We start from the raw sequence: 22,323 nt of genomic DNA, 5'->3' as shown, positions 1-22,323 counted from the left end.
AGGCTTTAACTTAGGGTTCCCTTGTACAAGGTGGATGTGGATCTTAACATACTCTAATTTCAAGAGGAATTTAAGCGGGTGTAACCAAATAATATAAGGTTCGAGCTCCACCCTTTCTAATGTACCAGTTCTTAGGACAATGACGATCAGCACAAGGTGTTCCTTGCCCTGGGGCTCCTCTTTGGATTCACATCCTTCTTTTGCAGTGGTCTGAATTACCCTGTCAACAAAATAGGGAAAACAAAACAATAATAGAAATCCTGTAAAAATACAAATGTAAACTTCTACCCACCTACCACTCCTCACAGGTATCTTGGGAGGAATACTCAGTATAGCTGGAAGAAGATTTATTTACAAACACAGTATACAAGCCTGAAAATAGAGCACCTAGTTTTTTCCCCCCATCTACAGGAAAGATCAGACAGAGGGAAGACAACCAATACCGAGTTAAGATGTCTCAGTCCTGTGAGATGATAGGAAAAGCTATGTATAAACAGAAAATATGATATGTATAAGCATTAAATATGTAAAACAGGGATCATTTAATGATTTTACTTTGTCACATATAAACACAATACTTGTATGAATTCAGTCAACAAATGTCAAGTGTTCAGCTTTCTGGCTGCACTCCAACTGATTCAATTGGCAACTCACCAAATGCAGCCTAGATGAAAAGTCTAGTGTCTTTTCCGAGACTCTACAAAGATATAGTAAAGATAAAGCAGTACAGTTATAAAACTTCTAAATAGAAACGATGGTTGTGTATTAAGAAATATTCACAGGGCTTCAAAAAAAAAAAAAAACAAAAAAAAAAAAAAAAACACCGAACAGACTTAAAGATGCAGTCTTAGAGAATTAGATACAATGTCTGGATAAGGTTGAAGTCCTAGCTGTTTGTTGTCTTTCAACTTTTGTATTATAATTCTGGCAAATTCCTCTCCGTGGCTATCTGAGGTATCGAGTAGTTGTCGGACTTTTGATGTCCTTGTTGGTTTGGTGCTTATAAGTTCATAGTCTTCTTTCATGAGTAAAAATCTTGATAGAAGAGCATCCAGTGACTGATTCAAACATGCTTCGGTCATCTGATCAATAATTTCTTCTCTTTTACTTTGGATCCATTGATGAGCTACATTCTGTTGCATTGTCTCCAGAACAAAATCTGAGATTAAGGAGGATTAAAAAAAAAAAAAAAAAAAGATTAATATTTTCACACTTCTTGTTAATAAATAGTGCCATAAAACACAGAACGAGCTGAAGGAGAGCTGGTAAAAAGCTTTTTTTTTTTTGATTAGATATTCACTTAATTATTATCTTACATTCCACATTTAAAATGTTGTGAGTTGCCAAATTTGCTGGTTAGAATATAATTTTTATTCCAAATCACAGAATAATTTAAGTTGGAAGGAACCCTCACCTGGTCCAATGTTCTACTCAAAGCTACCCAAAAATAAGTCAGGTGTCTCAGGGCCTCCTCTGGGTGAATTTTGAGCACCTCCAAAAATGGAACTTCTATAGACATAGACAAACTGTTCTAGTGTTTGACCCAATTTGGTAATAAAAAGAGAGAGGTGCTAACTTAGCTTCAATAAAAATCCCTCTGGGAAGTGTACTGAAAAAGCTTGTGTAGCTTCCAGCATATATTCCTCAAGTTGAGGATTTATACAGTGAAAAGGTACAGATCCTCATATTCCCACCACAGCGGATCCAAGATTCTGTGCAGAAGGCCGTAGAAAGCTTTGTCTCTTCCCTTGACATTTTTCAATTGTTTCTGGTTTACTCTCAGAAAATAATTTTTAAGTAAATGCGTCCAGATAACCCACTCACAGTCTCAGTCAATGTGTTTTCCAGTCTCAAGTGCCCACAGTAATCCTAACTACTCTTAGTGTTATATGGATGAGAACCCCTACGCTGATAAATGCCTGCCCCACATCTGTCTGTGAATTCAGACAACCTCTCATACCCCTATTCCTTTCCTCTAGTTTCACAGGTGAAAAGGCTTAATGAAACAAAGCACATGCCACTTCTTATAAGAAGTTATAAGCTCCATTTGAAGCAAATTTAAAGGAAATAGTTTAGGTCATGACAGACTGCTAGAAGTATGAGGCATTTAAAACTGACTTACAGAATTGTCAAGATTTGGATGAATTTAGACGGCTTCAAAAAAAGCACTTCACATTTCAATGTGGAACTTTATTAGCAATTGTAAGTTTCAGCAGGGGGATGATGCGGCAGATCTTTATAAAATTCCACGTTATTGTGTGGCTCGTAAAAAGTTCTCTGAATAACTTATCAGGTATTAGTTTCTTTTTGTTATCACTCTTTTGGAAGCACACTTTTTGCAGTTACTTGACGCACACGAAAACTATCCAGTGTATCTCAACTAACACAAAAGATTGTTAAAGGTGAGATGCTGCTTCTATTTGCCCCAGTGTTACTAGGCAGAGTGGCAGGCCTAAAAAGTGGCCGTGGCAGGCCATGAGATAAAAAAAAAAAAAAAAAAAAAAAAAAAAAAAAAAAAAGCTAGAGTTTAATTTTTTTCTTCTTTATTCTGCTGGATTGTAGCACTGCTACAGCAGTAGGGGAAAGGAGAAACAACATTAATAAAGAGAATGCTCCCAAGGCAGCAGGAATTAAGTTTGCTTAAAATGAAAGGAAAAAAAATAGGAACTACAGCTACATCTTCTATGCCACAATTTACATTATTTTTACTTATTCTGTAATAGAAGGCTACAAGGACAGAATCACTTGCATTCTTGATTTGCAGCATGCTTTGTTTGCATTTTACAGATGAACACCAGTTCCAGTTTCCAATTTATACATGCATATATTCAATATTGCTATAGGACTTAGAATTAAACCAGTGTTTGCTGTACCTGAAGGAATTGGTGATGTCCGCAGCATAGATGATGAGGAATTTGAGGGAACTGAAATACTCTTGTCAGATGAGGGAAGGTAACTGTATGGGTGCACAAAAACCTTGGCACTTTGAGTTACGGAGAGATTTTCATCCACGCTCTGACAGCTGAGAGAGTGTAGACTACCAGAATCTCCATCTTAGGAAAGAAGAAAAAAAAGCTGTAATACTTCTACATTCGTTATGCTTGCAAAACACAATATTTAGAGCAATTCTATAGCACAAATTGTAAACAACCTAACATCATTTCAAATACAGCACACTATTCCTTCAACTCAGCCTCTCAGCACATTCATCTCCCTTGTCTTTTACCAGGGCTTGTGTTTTTGGGGGTCTTGTTTTATTTTCAAAGAACACAGAGAATAACTCCAGTAGATGTGAACTGTCAAAGCTCTGATGGACAGAAATTTGATGTGGGGACTATAAGAACAGAGTAATTCCTGAAGTGTTTGCAAAGAAGTCTGAGTCAGCATGAAAGCTGACTAATTTATTTTTATGAAGTTTGGTAGTGTAACAAAAGTGGAAAGATTAGAAATGATTCAGGTGGAGGGAAAGAAAATGAAGACCAATGAAGACATTCAGTGGAATGTGAATGGAAGGTTTTGATAGTCTGATGAAACAGCATATGATATCAAGAAAGCTTTGTGTAAAATTTTTGAGAAAAGGGAAAGAAGGATTTTTATCAGGTGGGGAACATAGTTTCTACTTTTGGATTTTAATTGAAGAAAAAAAGATGATGATGGATACAAAAGCAGCAGTTGGAGAGAAGAGATGACAAACAGCTGATCAGAAACAAATTACAGGGCATATACCCCATTCTGCACAGTTTTCATTACAGACTTCCACAGTCTCACTTGACAAAGAGCTTTGGCGATGTGAACTAAGAAAAAGATACTGATATAAGAATTCATGAAATCATTTAATAAGATGTCGCTCAATGCGCGATTTGGGATTTATGGTTATATAACAAATGTGGGACTCTGAAGGTGTATGCTTAGATGGGAATGTTGACCTGTCGCTGTAAAGAGCGGGAATAGGAAAATGTGAAAAATACACTAATTATTTAAACAGAACTAAAACTCATGATTCTAAGTGGACTAGAATTCATAGTAGCTAGTATTTTATTTCGTGAAAGACAAAGAAAGTAAGCAGGGCAGAACTATGTACTGAGATGTGATATATCTGCTGCCTGAATGAGAAATTATAAGGAGAGAACTGATATGAGAAAAAAACTTCAGAAAAGGATTTTAAAAAGTTCTGCAGGGCTAGATTGTTCTAGATCTCTAGGCAAACACATATCTCTAATAACAGAATAACAGTAGAGACAAAACTACTGGAATTGTACCAGTATGAGAGAATGACCCTGACCAGCAACCACAGCTTAAAACAGAAGAAAAAACATGCTAATGAAGTTTGCCAATGTTATTTAGAAAGAACAGGCTAACCTAGGTTATTCAGAAAGAACCTACTTGTACACAGAAGTAAAAGCAGTGGAAATTCAGTAGCAAAAAATATGAGATCTAGCTTCAAGCAGTGCCTGGTGATTTGCAATTGATGTGAGGGGAAAAAAAAAAAGAGGTAATTATTCTGTAACAGAGGACAATGTGAGAAAAGAAATTCTAACATATATTAAGCAAAGTTTCTATTTCAGACAGAAAATAGTTGTTACACCTCTTTTATAATATTAAGTACAGAGGTCAGGTAGCTGTCTTAGTTTAGTAATTTAAGTTAGAAGATGCACAGAAAGTACTAGCAGGATACAATGATAATGAAGTGTTTTATTTTACAAAAGGACTTCAGAAGTGTTTATCCTGTTTATCTACTAAAACAAAGTGTAGTAAGAGATTACTCTCTACATTGGAAGTAAAATGGGAAAAGAGGGAAAGAACTATTTAAACCTAAAGCAGTACTCAAGAACACATGTGTATAAGCTGACTAGAAAAAAGGCTATTGGGCAAAGTAATAACATACACTTTTACTGGCAAATTGATTGGTTTATAAATGTTGTTCTATGAAATGAATACCTGCAATTATAAAAGAATGAACTTGAAGGCCCAGGAGGTACTTTCTAGACACCATACCAAACTTATGTACATGTAGGTCTTCAAATTCTAAGAGTGACTAGGAAGTTGTAGATGGAAACATAATTTCGTTTTCAGAACATACCAGTGCAGAAGCAAGTCATAAAATGAGATGCTGCTCCTGTCAGTATCTGTTTATATGGATGCATGGTTTGAAGGCATTATATAATTTTAGAATATAAAAGATGTCCCACTTGGAAGGGACCTTCAAAGATCATCAAATCAAAGTGCCAGACCACTTCAAGGCTAACCAAAAGTTAAAGCACACAAATAAAAGCATTGTCTCTTGAACACTGACAAGCATGGGGCATCATCCACCTCTCTAGGAAGCCTGTTCCAGTTTTTGACCACGCTCAAGGTAAAGAAATTTTTCTTAATTTGAACCAATCCAAACCTTCCCTGGCAGAGCTTTGTGCCTCTCCCACTCATCCTGTAATTGGCTCACAGAGGGAAGAGACCAGCAGCCCCCTTCCCTCCCCACTTCCCTTCCTCAGGAAGTTGCAGAGAGCAATAAGGTCGCATCTTGGCCTCCTTTTCTTCAGACTAAACAACCCAAGTGTCCTCAGCCTCTCCGCACAGGACTTGCCTTCAAGCCCTTCTACCAGCTCTTGTTGCCCTTCTCTGGATGTTCAAGTACCTTAACATCCTTTTTATATATGTGGGCACATTCATCATCTGCAATATAAAACCTCATTCCTGAAAGGAGAAAATACCATGTTCCCAAAAACGCTCAGTAGAATCCTAGAACAATAGATGAATTCCTTGAATGAAATAAAGAGACCTGCTTAGATTTGCAGTTAGCATGCTCGCCTGAACATGAGCCAGCAATGTGCCCAGGTGGCCAAGAAGGCCAACAGCACCCTGGATCAGGAATAGTGTAGCCAGCAGGACCAGGGAGGTGATTGCCCCCTTGTACTCAGCTCTGGTGAGGCCGCACCTCAAGTACTGTGTTCAGTTTTGGGCCCCTCACTACAAGAGGGACATTGGGGCCCTGGAATGTGTCTAGAGAAGGGCTACAAAGCTGGTGAAGGTCCTGGAACACAAGTCCAGTGAGGAGCAGCTGAGGGAACTGGACATGTTTAGCATGGAGAAAAGCAGGCTCAGGGAAGACCTTACTGCTCTCTGCAACTACATGAGCGTTGGCCTCTTCTCACAGGTAACTAGTGATAGGACTAGAGGGAATGGCCCCAAGTTGCTCTATCAAAATACATTGGGTTTGAACAGCCATTGTCACAATTCCATTGATTCTAATTGCTGTTAGAAAATAGGGGTTTTGTAGCTACAGGCATTACAGTATCTCTACACACATACAGCAACATCTAAGCAGTAACTCTATAAAGGACCACCAACTGATCAGTCAGTTTAATTGTACCACCACAGTCGATCTCCACAGGAAAATTTGGCAACTTAGAACAAAACCCAGCAGCAACGAGGGCTGACATTTACCATTATGGTCAAGTATTGAAATGGGCTGCCCAGGAAAGCGGTGGAGTCCCCATTCCTGAAGGTATTTAAGAGACGTAAAGACATGGCACTAAGGGACATGGGTCTTGGTAGAATATCTCCAGTTTTGCAGTGTCCCAGCACACTTTTTGATACTCTATAGCAGTACAGTTAATCGTCTCGTCTGCTTTCATACCAATGGTCCCCACAAAGCCAAAGGATGCCCTATTCTTTTGGAATATAAGTTTACTTTCTTTCAAAACCTAAATGCAGTTTTAATTTCATGATGTATTGCTATTCAATCTGAGTTCAAGAGCTTTTTTCTGGCTTCTGATGTCAGCAAAACCTCAAAACTGAATTTTGCCTAGGAATTTTGCCAACTTTTAGTTGGCAGAGGTGATAAATACAAAAGATACATGTATGTGCAGACACTTTTGCAAGCCAATCTCTTTAATAAAGCCTTTTTACTGATTGAATGAGAAATGATCTGGAGGTTGGGCTGTATTAGAAACTTTCAGTTTACTCAGCTTTAAGAGCAGCTCACAATATTTAGCCTTTTTATATTTAGAAGTACTTTACAAATGATTAACTAAACTGCCAAGATGAAGAGACAAGCAAATGCTATTGCTGTGATCATGGCCCTGAAAAGGAAAACTAGTGCTGTGAGGATTTGTCAAGTGACAGGAACATAAAATCAGAGCTAAAATACATTAGTTTTTCAGCCAGAGTACTAAGTTGACAGTAATAAAATACGTCTCTTTTCTGATATAAACAGATATCCAATAATCTACTACGCAAATTCAGTGTCACAAAGGGAGCATAAAGCTGTGATGGCAAATTAAGTTTATATGAAGTCATGAGCATCTACCTGATGAGAGGATATTATACTTGGGAATAGACTTGAGTCTTGATATATCTGGAGAGATACTTCGAAGGGGAAGTGCATCACAGTGTATGGAGGCAGAACATGTTTCCTGAAACAATTCCAGTTACACAATGAAAATTAATACATTTAATAAATAAATGTACATTAAATAAATAAAAAGATGCAATGATTTACCAAGTACCTCCTCATCACTCTTTTTCCTATTCTCTAAATACTCAATAGACAGCACAATTAGAATACACTACGACAAAAGAAATATATGTAATCCTAATACTTCTGTTTTTCCAGAGCAGACAGCAATTTTGTGTATGAGTTTAACTATTAGTAAGAATCAAAAGAAACAGCACTAAGAACCAAAATTTACAAACAAATCCATATGACCCTATGTAAGCAAGCTACACAGAGGTGTAAGGAAGTAGAAGACAATCACTCGCAGACGCTGTGCTGGATTCATCCTGGAGCAGATAGATGCTTTTTCCACACTTAGAGGATATACCAGATGTACCCTTCTTTTTTCTGCTTATTGAGCCTTTCCTATCTTCACTTATATGGCTGTGTACATGACGCATCCCAGCTCAGTGAACACATTTTACACCTTTCCTGACTGCACAAGAAAGTAAACTGCAAAACCATCCCCCTCCCCCGACCCTTACTAAGATATCCGCCTTCGAAGCTCTCAGGATTTTTAATGATTTTGACATACCAGGGAAGGTCCAAATTCAACATGCAAAATATTTACCTCTTGGGGATTCAGAGGTATATTTAGAGATGTTTTCTCCACATCTGTTTTCTTTCCACTCTTGTGAATACATTGCGATTCATACTGTGACTGAAAGAGATGTTTTTACTTGTATTAAGTTTCTGATCTGTTTAAGCTTGATACAGGACTAGTTGAATAATAATGGACATTATATTTCGTTTAGCAAAGAAAAGCAGAAGTTGCCAATTTATTTTACCAACTCATGACTGTAACAAAAGCTACTTACCTTTGATCTCTTTAAGAGAATTACTGCTTCCAGCATAGCAATTTCATCAAACGTTCTCAGGACTGGTTCAAGGTCTATTAAACACTCTAAACAAAGAAACAATGATTTGCTGAATGATTTAATATGGAAGTCTTCATATTGCTAAAACTGCTTCCTTATATTTGTAAAACTTATTTCTTTATTAATACATACCAAGCTACACATGATACTAAACAGAAGTTTCTTGCTTTCACCTGTTACAACAGTTTTGTATCACTAAAACCAATCCTGATTTGGCCACCTCAGCAGCCTGGATTCGGGACTGTCCCAGAGTCCAAGTCTTGCATTCCTGGAATGGACAGAGTGATGGATTTGCTGTTTAGAGCTTAGTGATATGGTTTAGTGGAGGACTTGTTAGTGTTAGGTCAGAGGTTGGACTAGGTGATCTTGCAGGTCTCTTCCAACCTTGATGATTCTGTGATTTCAAGACAGACCCAACAAGCTTGATCTGTTAAATGGGACCAAAACGTGCAAGACCTCAGAACAAGTTGTTCTACTCCCATCCGAGTAGTGGTACAAAGAATTATGAGGAAAAAAAAAAAAAACAAATCAAACAACAAAACACCACAGCAATATTCAGAAAAGATGCTGTGATGGAAGACCAGAGGAAATGGTGATAGTCAAAGCACTGACCTACCACATCCAGTGAATCCAAGTGATAGCGTCTGCATGCTCACTAAAGGCAGTAAATCACAGAAGCTAACATCATCTGTCTGCATAGGGAGCCACATGACAATTCAATAAGCAAGTGACAATACGTGCAATGCTCCCTTGTCTTTCAGTGCTGAAAGATTTGTGAAATTAAGTATTTCAAATTTGAGGATGACTACTATACAAACATCTCTGAGACTGGGCAAGTATAACAAGATGTCAGTGAAGGGGGACAGCATGTAACAACTACTGCATTTCTATAAACTCCACTGATTCAGCAAAACCCATCTGCAGTACTAGAAATACATTACACTGCATTCTTATTAATGTATTTTTATTTTTTATTACAGTTTTACCATACTCCTCCCACATTAAGTGTTTTTCACTGGCAGCTTCAAGACATTAATTCAGTAGTGGGATTCTTATTCTCTTGTGTCAGCTAACACTGAGTCTAGAGGCTTGGCATGCCATTTTCCGCACTGAGGTACAAGGATTGTTAATTTTTATTGATTTTAATTAAAGTGCAGGTTTCAAGACTGCAGAATCAACAGAATTACAGACCTGTGCAGAAACATGACGATAAATCCTTGTCCCTTCTTTATATGGGTAACAGTTAGGTTAACCAAGCTTTTCTATTTAAAGTTTATTTTAAAAAGTAGGGCTTGGGTGTTTCTTTTTCCCCTGTTTTATTGTAATTGCAAAATTTCCCAATCAGTGAGCTTTACTTCCCTTAATTTTGCAACAGTTTTGTAACTTCCTCTTTCTTTTTATGATAGTAAAGTAGAGGAAAAGCAATGTATGTTTCTTTCAAAGACCATCTTACTACAGGCGCTGCACTAATAACAGAGCCGAAGACAGCTCATGCTGTAGTCATATCCTAGGTAATTATCCCTTCTGTGTGACCACAGACTTCGGCTGCTATTTTATTTTGGGTATGTGACAGAGGAAAGCAAGAATATCTACGTAAATGCTATGATTTGTTCTTTCTGATTTTAGAAAACATTATAAGTTGGTTTATTTACTTGGAAAAAAATCCACAATTTAAAATTATACAAACCAGATACACAACAAAATACACTAACCTTTCGTAACGTTCTTAATGCAAAAACAAAAATCGTTTTAAAGAGGACATGTAATTAATTCAAACTTTGAAAATAAAGATACTCAATTTGTTTGGCTGTGTGTCTTTTTTTTTCTTCAGCCAAGCTGATCCATAAAAGTGAAGTAATGGACATTTCTTGTTGAGCTGTCTGACCAGCAATTTTCTAATACTTTCCAATTCAAAGGAATTATGCCGACTAAGGTTTTAAAAATAACAAACTTCTATTCATCAAATCTTCAAGTGAAACATTAAGATTGCTGTCCTGCTTGTAAAATAAAATAAAAATTTAGAAAAAAAATAGAGGTATTTCAGATGGGAGTCATTGCATTTTCAACCTAAGCAGTGAGAAACTCAAAATAAAGGATTGCTTAATCCAGAGCTCTTTGTGCTGTTTTACACTTGAATACTTTTAGTAACTCTCATATTGTATTTTTGTCTCTCCACAGTGATCCAGCATTCCCTGCATAATTAGGATTGCATTTTCAAAAGAAGTAGGAAGGCACTTCTTAAAGCACACTCAAATTAAACAAGCACAGCTGGGCAGCTGCTTGAACCACTGCTAGCTTTACTACAATGATATATGTGACTACACCAACCTGGTAATGACTTTCAGCCAGTTCTCATGGATTACCTTTATGTAACGGCCAAACAAGAGCCAAAAGTCACCAAAAAATTAGGCAGCTTTTCACGTAAGGGGAGTAAATCTGGACCCAACATACACCAATCATGCCAGTTAAGCATAACAAACCTGGGGTTGCTATATCAAAACTGAACTTATTCAGTTCATATACCATGCCACTCTAATCTCTGCAAGCTTGCCCTTCAATCTTAGGTTCTAAATTTCGAAATTTGCTGTAGAAAGGCTGCAAGTATCTATATTTAATCTCATAGACAAAAAGCTAAGCAGAGGAAATATGAAAAGAGAACATTACATGTGTGGCATCAACCTGCTCCTTCTGAATATGGGAGGCGGAAGAATCAAAGATAAAGTCCCAGTGACAAAGATTTATACATGCAAACACAAGGTGAAGGCACTACAGCTCATCTGATGAGCAATGATTTGCTGGTATGTTTGCAGGCTGGCTTACAAATCCCATAGTATTCACACTACATATTTTACCTTTTTTCCCCCCTTCCTGTGAATAAAAAATTAAAATGAAGTCTTCCCTTCAAAATAAACTGAAAAAAAAAAGAAGCAGAAGTAGTAAACCATGCTACCTTTTCCTACAGGAAAATTAGAGACAGCAAATGCAGGAGACTCTAACTAACAACTCAATTTTACTGCACATGTAGCTCCATTCACAAATTTGTTTACAGGCATAATGGAAGCAGACAAGTATCCTATCCCATGCAACGTGACTGTGCAGATGCATCTTTTGTCATCTTTACCATTTCCCTCTCGAGACTATAACCTTGCTCTGTTAGTACCACGTGAGACAGAAATCTGCCAATTTAAAACTATTTCCTCATTACTCAAGACAAACTTACTTAAGAATGATGGTCTTTCATCCGGGTTTTGTGCCCATCCACTTACTATCAATCTTATGACGAAAGCTCGATGAGGAATGTCCATTGATAAGCTTTCTTCACTTAAGTCTAGTCGCTGTCCTTGTGACACACTATACATTATCTGCAAGGGGTTTATAACTTCTGTCAAAATAGACATCGTGCATTCATTAGAAATATATGCAATATAAATAGCTTACTATAGGAGGGAAAGTTTAGATTTCAGCCATAGTATTTACAGTTCACCAAAATAAGGCTATGTTTTTTTTATTTAAGAAAAGTATTTTGAATTTATTAAATCAACACAAATTGGAAGAACAACACAAGGATGTTCTTCAACAGTCTTACAACCTGGATTATTACGAAGTAACCCCTAAAACGTATAAGCTCCCAGGTACCCAGGTGTCAGGTTTAGCCTTCACACAAGGCCAGAAAAATAAATTACAGGAAAAGATGGCCTTACCTTCAAATGGCTGTTTCCTTGACATCACTTCCCACATAATAATTGCATAACTGTTTAAAGTGTAAAAAGTATGGAAGATATTATTTTAGATTGTCTACACTGATAAAACAATGTACTCAGCTTAGTATTTTATTAGAAACATTTCACTAAAATGATCCTGCATGGAACAAACTGGTCTGCCTGCTGATAAATACAATGATGCCCCAAACCTATGCAAACTAGCAGGAATTCTAATCAATGACTTCAGCTGGAACTAGTCAATAATTTTCAAGTACAGAAAAGCTACAAGGCAAAGCTACATGCCAGCCTCAGCCATTCTGTGAAGACTATTTTGAATGATAGCAAGACTGAACGCATATCTGCTCATTCAAACCAGTGATATTCTGTTTCATTCACATCAATGGGCCAGTGCATACAAATCTGCTCCATTTTTAGTAGACTAGTTACTCTCTTCAGTCGTCAGGACATATTAATATAAAGGCAATTCTAAAGAAGTTTTTAACTTAAATTACATTATTTAAGTGCAACAGTGACATAAGTTATATATAAAAAAAAAAAAAATAAAAATCAATGCAGCTAAAACAAGTGAAAAAAAATAAAAATAATGTAAAGAAAACAAATCTGGCTTTTCTGTATAAAATAATCTTTTAAAATTAGTAATTCTAAGCCTAAAGTGAGGAAGCAGTATTTTTGCTCAAGAGTGTCATTTCCAATGTCAAACATACTTATAAAGCTACCTTCTCAACCAAAGTTTCGCATCATGTTTAAAAATTTTAAACATTTATTTAAAAAAAATGTAGATCTGAAATTGTAAAGCTTAATATTTAAAAAATGTAATCAAATTTCCATAGAAGCAGTTTTACAAAAATCGTAAGAAAAAAATGATACAATGCAAAGAATTATGTTTGAGTAAACATTCTTTTTAACTGCTGAAATAACTTTACACGAAGATAGTATCTTCCTAGATCACCAAGAAGTACCAAATTTTGGATGCGGGCTATATTTAACTTCCTTGATACATTATAAAATTTAACAACTGCCACCTAGGCAAAAATGAAAAAAATTAAGAATGAAATAACTGAAGCTTAAAGTCAGTTGTTTAAACTAAGCTTTCCTAACTACTTATTCCATTCACAGTGCTTTGTTTTCAACGTCAATAATAATTTCAATAACTCTCAATAAGAGCAGTCTTCCTTGTCAGAAAGGCTGCTTTTGATGCAGTCCTGAGAAATTCATGCATGCTGATTTATTTGTAATGGCAAATTATTACTTGTAAAGGTTAATACTGCTTGGACGCTTTTTCTTTGAACATTTTTTTTTTTCCTTTAGAAAGATCACAAATTTGCTTTAATATATCACCAACATTATTTTATCCGCTGTAGTCTATTAATCAGACACCCAGCCTTCCATTCAATTTGGAATCTCTCTATAATGAAAGGTTATTCTCTCTGTTCTGTAACACCACAGCATACCAATTCTTGCTGATATTCCCTTTACTGTATTCATGCTCTCCTTTCTTATTTCTGCTTCACAGCACTTCCTTCTGACCCTGGGCACATTCTGACCCGGGTGATATTCCTGTTGGTCATTTCCTTCACTGGCTCTTTACCTTCACATTTTCCTGCCTTGAACTTCTATCTGTTTTCCCTATGCTTTCTTACTTTCTCTCTCATCAAATAATCTCTTTTCTTCTTAACAGTTTTCTAAGATCTCCTTACCTTTTATCTCTTATTTTTTTCCCACTCATTTGTTATTCTTCTGCCTGCAACTTTTTTTTCCTAACATTTATCTTCCTCATCTCCACTCCCTCATTAATACACAATCCGTACTTTCAAATCCTCTAAAATCAGAAGCTAGATTAGATAAACTTCACACTGCTACTTCTTTCTCCATAATACATTGGTATTCCTTTTCAATGTCTAGGGTGAGGAAAGCAGAATGTCAAAGAACTTTGTGTGCTCCTCAAGAGTAAAGGGATAATTTAAAGAAATAATGGTCTCTCTGGATGTCACTAAGTCCCTCCGAGGCTGATTTATCTTCCACCAAAACACAACCGTCACAGATAGCTGAAACTAAAGATGGTAAAGCACAACACAGATGGACTTTGTCACAGTGGTATGCCTCTTCATACCTCCTAAATCTCCATCTGTGTATGATAATTCCTTCCACAATTGCTCAAATAACCTTTGAGCTCTCTGAACCTCTTCAAATTAGCTGATCATAACTCTTAATATCCTAAAAGCCATTTCTGTTCTTAAACAGGTAGCCACCACTCTGCTACTTTCAGCTATGACTCAGAACTGACTGAAACAAATCTACCAGAACAATCATAAAGTAAGCTACTCCTTAAGTAGATCTCTATTTGGAGATAGTGAGAGACAGGAGATCACTACACTTCCTTCAACCCCATTACCCTGTTTTTTCTACCCCCTTTCAAAACAAACAAACAAACAAACAACATTTTTCTTCTTTCCTCCAAGTACATTTTGCCAATATGTTAATTGATACACACAAATTACAAAGGCATGTTAATCAAAGTAATGGAGTGAACATCTTTTTCCTCCCTACATTGCCTGCATGTATATACTCTCATTCAAAGGAACCAGTCTCCTCTGTCTCTTTACACAGCTTAAGCTCTCTTTCTAGTTTAAGCTCTGGAGTATTACACTTCTCACAGCGTTTCCTGGAGAAATGGGTGATCAACAATTCCACCTACCAATTGATTATTTTTTTCCTGATTCATTTTGCTTAGACTCTTTCAACATCACTGAAAATAATAAAATTGCTGAGAACATGTTAAAACTTAATTTCAGCAACTCAGATTTGATTCAGATTGCAAAGTCCCCTTGAGGACAGCACGGGTTACCTGTAGATATCGTGTTTCACACTTGCCCGGGTTTTCTGACTGGGATTGTAATCTTCAGGTGGCATATAGATGATGGTCCCTCCTTCTGGCAAGGAAGTTTCACTGCGTGATTGCGACATGGATATGACACGCCATTTTGACATGCCAAAATCTGCAATCTGGAAAGAACAGAGCAGCTGTTCTAAGAACTGGATTTATCTGTTAACCCTTGTTACAAATTCCTCAAATACACCTGAAAGAACAGCTTGTTTAAAATCCTTAACCTGACACATAAAAAGTATGTGGCTGTCTTAACAACAGGAAACACCCGCTCCAGTGCAGAAAACATTCCCAGTTCATGACTCACACTATTCCTACAGCACTGCCCTGTCCTGTTGTTCTTTTAAGGATGGATTCACGTCTCTGTGGCTGGGGAAATCTATGGTGGAAGCCTGAGCTATATGAAAATCACTTTCTTTCACGGAAAATAAGCAAACCAAAAGACACTATTTCCAGCTCAGTGGCTGTCTTGATTGCACAAAGTTAATAAAGGTCATAATAGCTCTGTGCAACTTAGCCTGCACATATCCCAGGACAATTGCTTGTATGAAACAATTTTAGGACAGCCCACCTCATCCCCAGAACTATGAAGCATTAATCTCAGATTAACAAATTTGGTATTCTGAAATTCAGTGCTGCAAAAAGTCACCAAATATTCTGTTTATTGTGACCTCTGGGGCCATCCCAAAATAGTCTCCTTGTCCCTTTCTGCAGAGTTTACAGTACAACTACATCAAGAATTAACTGACTTAGTTAACACTCCCAGACATCCACCAGGCAGGATGTCAGACCAGGTTACAGGCAGGGAGATGCACAGCCAGAAGAATAAGACTGCTGGTGGACCTGCAGTGTTCAGCATACAAGGGAGAAAGATATGTATGTAGGCAGCAATGAGCTCTGGACTTGCCCAGCATTTGTATCAGAGCAAAATAATTTTCAGAGATGCCTGTGTGAGCAATTAACGTAATAGAAATAATCTTTCTGGAGAGTATAAACAATGCCCTTGTTTTCTTTACAACTCATGCACTGAACTTGCTGTTACAGGTCAGGTTATCTTGTTCATTCAGTTGATCTGATACAGTTGGAAGCACTCTATGAATGGTGTTGCTTTTATACACATACAATACTTTTCCTATTTAGAACATGTGACTTCCTTTTTTGCAATTCTTGCCAGCTGTCCTAAATTAGAGAACTGTGCTTCAGCCCAAAAAAACCTTTCTTCCAATTACTCTAGCAAAGCAACTGTTTATATGTGGTCAGGCAGTGAACCAGACCGCACCAGTGCTGCTAGATTATAAAAAAACCAAAAGCGTGGATTACTTGGGCCAGTTCCCGGTCAGGTTTATCAGGAAGCTCTAGAGATGGTGACACTGGCACAGCTGAGTGGGAGGAGGTATGAGCTGCTGAGGGCGTGAGTGAAGAGAATGCTGCGTAAGCTGCCTTGCTGCCAAGGAAAATGTCTTTGCAAGGGAGAAAGAAGAAAATCAACACTGCATCTTTGATCTTTGCTCAAATGACCGATGGATTCCTTTCATGTTAACTGAAGCAGTAGCCATTCAAGATTAAATTAAGTGTAATGTATCTTATTTCTTGTGTACATGAATAGTACATTCTACCAGTGTAAAAAACAGAGGATCTGAAGGGAAAACAAAGCTTAATTTTTTGTTATTTTCATTAACAGAAGACCTCTTGCAATTATAGAATCACCTAACCGTTTTGTTAGAAGTACTTTTAGTCTCTTTTTCACATCATGGCAATAATATTTTGAAAGACAGAATGCAAGTTTTAAACTCATTACTTCTTCATGTATGTTTGCTTGTTCTAGCAGCATCAAAAGACCCATCTCAGCATGTTCAGATTTTGAAGTAGTTTTACATGTTCTTACACTACACTAACAAAATAAACGTGCATTTTGAATGATAAGCATCAAATGGTGTTAACATTAGAGTTTGTTTTTTCTGACCTCGAGAACTAACCTGCCTAAGCATGTCAAAACTTTCTATTTTCTACTCAGAAAGGGCCAGACATAGCTACCCGTGGGAGGCTGTCATCAGAAAGTGTCGCCACTACTGAGTAACACTGCTATAGTGGAAGCAGCACATATTCTGGAGTTCTAGTCTGTGTTTAGATGGATCAGAAATCCACACTTGAACAAAACAGAGCTTTCCAAAGAATTTGTAAGTTCTTTCTGCAAAGATAAAAATCAAACATCTGGCATACAGCTATGTCCCTTCTGCATGGCGACAACCCCACTCTTCTCCCTCAAAGTAATTAAATTCTCAAAGCAATTAAACACTTTGGCTCATTCTGGATGCTGAAAAACATAAGAATTAAATAACTCTACCTTGACATGAAACTCATCATCCAGCAAAATATTCTGGGTTTTCAAGTCATGGTGCAGCAATGGAGGATTCATGTTGTGCAAATAGTTTACTCCCAAAGCAATTTCATAAAGAATGCGGTATCTCAGGCACCAGGGAACGTCGGGATACATATCTTTCTGCCAAAATAAAACCACAAAACCAGAATATAATCCTCTGTTCTGATCTGACAAGATAACACAAAGGCTTTCATAATAATAAGAAAGTGAGTTGGACAAGCAGTAATCTTTTAAAACATATATTACATTAACTGCACATTGATACTGGCTAGCTGTTAAAACAAATACATAAATATTAATCATGCATGTTATGATGTTACACTTCCAATCCCCTAACATTCATACAGTTCATGACTGCTATACATAATTTGTATATAGGACATTTACCGCATTACTCATAATTACTCATATGGAAATATGAGTTACAGATGAACTGTACGAAACCTGTAAACCATGGCCTATGAGTACTGCACAAAGAAAGACACAAATCATACCTGCTACTAACATTTGGGGAAAAAAAAAAGTGGTGAAACTAACCACAAAACACTGCATTTGGAAATATAAGTACAGTAAAAAAGCGGGGAAACTCAAATCTTAAAAGTTACCTAAACACTATTGTATTTGTGTAAAATACAGAGCTGAGCTCTTTAAGGCATAGGCAGGTACTGATTAAGGGTACAGAAGGGACTGCGGTGCTATTGATACACAGCTGCAGTAGCTTTACATTAGCTTGGACCAGACTAATTGCAGCAGCTGAGTTCATTTCAGCACAGGAGAAATTACTCCTGAGAGTAAGACCTGGTAGAAATATCTGTATCTGTTTAGATTAGCAATATTTGACTTCTATAAACATTTTTTCTTTTTTTAAATAAAGATTTAAATTCAGGAAACAAAGTAATCTTTTTGTGATATTTACCCTGTCAACAGCTCTGAAAGCCAGATTAAAGTAAGCACAAGTATTTCAGCTTCTAACTACAGAATAACTGAGATATTAAACATGAATATACACAATAATTCATCATTTAGCCTGTTGTAGATTACAGCATTACAGGAAAAAGTGCAATATAAATAAAGACTACTGAGTTTGGTCGCCCTTTGGGGGTACAGGAAGTCCATCTGATTTGAAGTATTACTAATAATAAACTTTACTACACTACTTCCCTTAAGTATGGAAATCACAGTCTATTTAAAACAATCAGGGACAATTTAATGACTTTGAGTACACTTACCCCATGTAAAAGCTCGTTTAGTGATCCATTAGTCATGTACTCCGTTACTATCCCAAGAAATTCAGGCTCATTGCAAATTCCCAAAATTGGCAGAATGTAACTAAACCTGGCTTTGTGCAGTATCTCTGCTTCTTTTAGAAGGTGGTTTCTATCACTTAAATAAAAAGAAAATAAAAGAAACAAAGAAAGAAGGTTACCATACCATTGCTAGGAAACTCCAACCAAATGTAAGCTTCCCTATATTCTGTTTAAAAAAAAAAATAAATTTATCTATATGCAGCAGCACCACCACCTTTCAGTATTGTTTCTGCACTGTGCTTTGATAACAAGATGCTTGCTATAAGACAACTCAGAATCTGCAAATACCAAACAACTTCCCTACTTTTGCTCTTCTATACAAGTATCTCTATTTCCACAACACATTTCACCCATGTTTCCAGTAAATAAGGATACAGTCAGAACTCCAGCTGGCACCATCCTGAGCAACCAGAACAGGAACAACCAACTACACCTGTCCTGTTTTACTGTCCGTCTTCAGACAGTGAGTGTCCACTATGGCCCACTATTTACCTCCTACAGAGTAGAGATCTTAATCTCATGAGTTTCCAGTATTTTAACTTAGAGGACGCTGGTGTGCACTAAAACAATACTGGTTAAAGGGATACACCTTTACCTTCTGAAGGAAAAGGAAGGACCAGCTATATTATGTTTTTGTGTAAATTGTTCCTTCAAATTTGGCTCCTGTTTTGAATTGCCCTCTGGAAAAAAAACACTGATTGCATGGGGGGCAGAAAGAGACCAACACCTGAATTTGGTGGTGTGAATGCCCTTTGTTATTGCCAGATCTCCTCACAGGTGTGAATTTGATGCATCTTTACAACTTCAGACATTGTAGCATATGGTATGTGAGGGTCAAGTTATATTAAAAAATAAGTGTGCTTCTATCTCTGCAAATGGAAAAAAAAAATATATTTTTTTTCCATATTTTATATTTCAAATCATACTATATCTCGAATTGTATATTATAACTCAGAGAACATATATCTCAAACATACCACAGTGAGCATACTCAGACCACGAAGGAGCCTAAGAAAAAAATAATAAAAGATTTAGACTTTACACTAATGGGGGCTGGTACAGGTACAAGTACACATGCAGGATAACCAAACATGGGACTTTTACAGCACATCTAAGACTGAGCCGTTGGATGAGCCAGCCTGATTCAGCAGCTGTATGGCTGTACTGGGACAAGGCGGCATCCAAGCCAAGTCCATGCCCATCAGGACTCAGCACAGCACCCTACTGACCTGGTGATACGGCTCCCAGGTGAGAGCTGCCTTGTGCCCATCCAGCTCAGAGCACAGACCGACAGGTCCAAAGGGATGTGGACTGCTCAGTGTAGATGTAGCCCTCGCAAAGAAAAGGCCTTCAGAGTATATGGGGAAAAATGGAAGCCTAGAGAACTAAAGCCTGCTGCTTTTATGACAGCGAAAGTTAGAATTTAGTGGTATGTTAAATCAAGTCTGCTTGTTGGTCCTGGTTTTTGTGATGGAAAAAAGCTTCTATTTTGGGAAACTCTAGGTAGTGATCAAAGTAAGAAGTCAGTCTTCAGAAAAAGCATGGGACAAAACACATGGCTCCCTCCCTCTCTCTCTCTAGTAAAAAATAGGTTTGAGAAAAATTAGGGGTTTTCCCAGACCATGAGGCATCCCATCTGCATGGGATTCTGCTGTAACCGGGAAAGGAGTTGCAACACACAGAGGTTTATTCCTGCGCCTCTACGTCACTTCACCTTTGCCTGCTCCATACCAGAGGGGCATTGAGCAATGCCTAAACCAGCAGGAGCCCACAGCGGCTCCCAGGCTGCCTTGCTGTTGGGCAGGTCGCACGCCAAATTCTGCGATACGCAGCACAGGCTTCCTGGTTGGAAGGATTAACTGCACCGTCAACTCTCTGGCCTTCCGTTCTCACGGCAGCTTTTTCAGGATGGTATGTTACACTGCCTACAGTACAACCCACAACTTACTCGCTGCAGAGACACAGAGCAGGTTTACTGCAGCTTTTGGTTATTCTTACGGTACTTCTGAGCTTTGTATGGTATATGGTTGTTAACTGAGTGGTTTTGATTACCCTGGTTGCCCTTTTTTGTCAAGTTTTCACAGGTTAGATGTCACACTGATCTAGATCCCAGCAAGGCTAAAAGTAATATTTACTGTTTTCTCCCAAGTGAGTTCAGAGAACGAATACTGCATTTCTGATTTGTGGGGATATAAGACTACATTTACATTAATGAAAATGAAACCAGTAAACTTAACAACAGCACAATGCTTCTGCTTAAAAACATAACTGAGATTTCGCTTCATTCTAGCAAGATTTCAGAGGTAAAGCCTGTGCATTACACACACCTGGGAAATAAGTTGTTCTAAGCCATCTAACCTCGTGTTTCATATTTTAGCATATTGAGTCACAGGACTAGAAGTCTTCTGGGCTAGTTTGTAACCTTTCCAAAAACCAAACCCCAAAAATTTGTTAACTGAGGAACAGCCGACATGTTTTTACACCCACATCCCACAGGTTTAAGTGTGCAAGCTCACAAGCACACACGTACACCCGTGTGTCTCAGCCACCTATCTGCCTGACACCGGATCAAAAAAACCTGAGGCAGCAAAGATGAAAGACACCTATAGAAAAAACAGGAGGCTACACCCTAAGGAGAGGCAAACTAGCATCGATACGGTTCAAAAATGGCATTACAGAGAGTGAAGGAGGCAGGAACAGCTGGAAAGCTGCTCCCTGCTGCTGGGGTGACAGCTCGGCCATAAACGCGCTGCCACCTGACCCCCGGGAAAAGGGAACGCGATCGCTACCAGCTGACGACCCAGTGAAAACCAGCAGTATGTAGGGGTCTACAAACCCGATATTTAACATTACGGCGAGACCTGGGGCGAAATCACCACCACCCCCTTCAGCACCCCAAGGGGAGGAAGCAACGGGGCCACCCCACGCCCCCCCCCACCGCCCGGGCTGGGGCGGCCCCGCCGCTCCCCCCATGTCCCTCCGGACCCTCCCCAAATCCCCCCAACCCCCGGCACCCCCCTGGCCGCCCCGCTACCTGTCCAGCAGCGGCCCCTGCAGGCACTTGAGGGCCACCGGGACCCTCCAGTCGGCGTGCCGGGCGGCCGACACGGTGCCGTAGGCGCCGCGGCTGAGGAAGCGCAGGTCGGGCAGCTTGCTGGAGGGGACGGCGGGCAGGGAGCAGCTGATGGCGCCCGCCCGGCCACCGCCGCCCTCCCCGCCGCTCATCCTCGGCCGGTTCCAGGGCCGGGGCCGGCTCCGTGCTGCTCGTGGGGTGCCGGGGGCGGCCACGCCGTGTCTCGGCCGGCAGCTTGCGGAGCCCACAGCGCCCCAGCACGGCCGCCCCGGCTCGTCTCGCCGCCCTTCCCCGCCTCCCCCCACACCCCGGCCCGCCTCCCCGCCGAGGAGCGGCTTCCCCTAGGAGAGCGGCCAGGCCCCTCCGCGGGGATTTATCGCGACAGCGGCGATACAAGGAAAGGCACAGCCGAAATCTCCAGAAAGCCATTGCCGGCCGTGCCCGCGCGGTTTGAGGTAACCTGACGTGAGGGTTAGCGGGAAGGTGCTGCACGGCTCGGGCACCGAGTCACGTTTTTCGTTAAAAGTGATTTATTTCCCCAAAGGAGGGGTGGTTTCACAGCCACCCTTCTAACAGGGTGAGCGGAG

The 22,323-nt window shown here is 38.9% G+C and overlaps 1 protein-coding gene across 1 annotated transcript; it reads right to left on the bottom strand.

Moving 5' to 3' along the window:
* Positions 1 to 829: 829 nt before the first annotated feature.
* On the bottom strand, positions 830 to 21,888 carry RIPK2 (receptor interacting serine/threonine kinase 2). The gene is made up of 11 exons (XM_032182328.1): positions 21,698 to 21,888; positions 18,586 to 18,739; positions 17,321 to 17,476; positions 14,938 to 15,095; positions 12,072 to 12,121; positions 11,591 to 11,752; positions 8,311 to 8,396; positions 8,064 to 8,153; positions 7,307 to 7,412; positions 2,874 to 3,053; positions 830 to 1,159 (listed from the first exon to the last, which is right to left on the bottom strand). The coding sequence occupies exons 1-11, from the start codon at positions 21,886 to 21,888 to the stop codon at positions 834 to 836; spliced, it is 1,659 nt and encodes a 552-aa protein (XP_032038219.1). The 3' UTR covers positions 830 to 833.
* Positions 21,889 to 22,323: the final 435 nt, after the last annotated feature.

Source organism: Aythya fuligula, chromosome 2 (genome assembly GCF_009819795.1).
Source record: "Aythya fuligula isolate bAytFul2 chromosome 2, bAytFul2.pri, whole genome shotgun sequence".
In the NCBI taxonomy this organism is placed as follows: Eukaryota; Metazoa; Chordata; class Aves; order Anseriformes; family Anatidae; genus Aythya; species Aythya fuligula.
This window is presented reverse-complemented; position numbering and strand designations above follow the sequence as displayed.

What these genes read in the sequence shown, in the direction of transcription:
- RIPK2 (XM_032182328.1), bottom strand. Translation starts at nt 21,888, where the DNA reads ATGAGCGGCGGGGAGGGCGGCGGTGGCCGGGCGGGCGCCATCAGCTGC. An exon ending in CAGGGGCCGCTGCTGGACAG is followed by an intron (nt 18,740 to 21,697) that starts GTAGCGGGGCGG and finishes TTTTTATTTAAG; the next exon opens with TGATAGAAACCACCTTCTAA. An exon ending in ATGATGAGTTTCATGTCAAG is followed by an intron (nt 15,096 to 17,320) that starts GTAGAGTTATTT and finishes TGTTCTTTCCAG; the next exon opens with ATTGCAGATTTTGGCATGTC.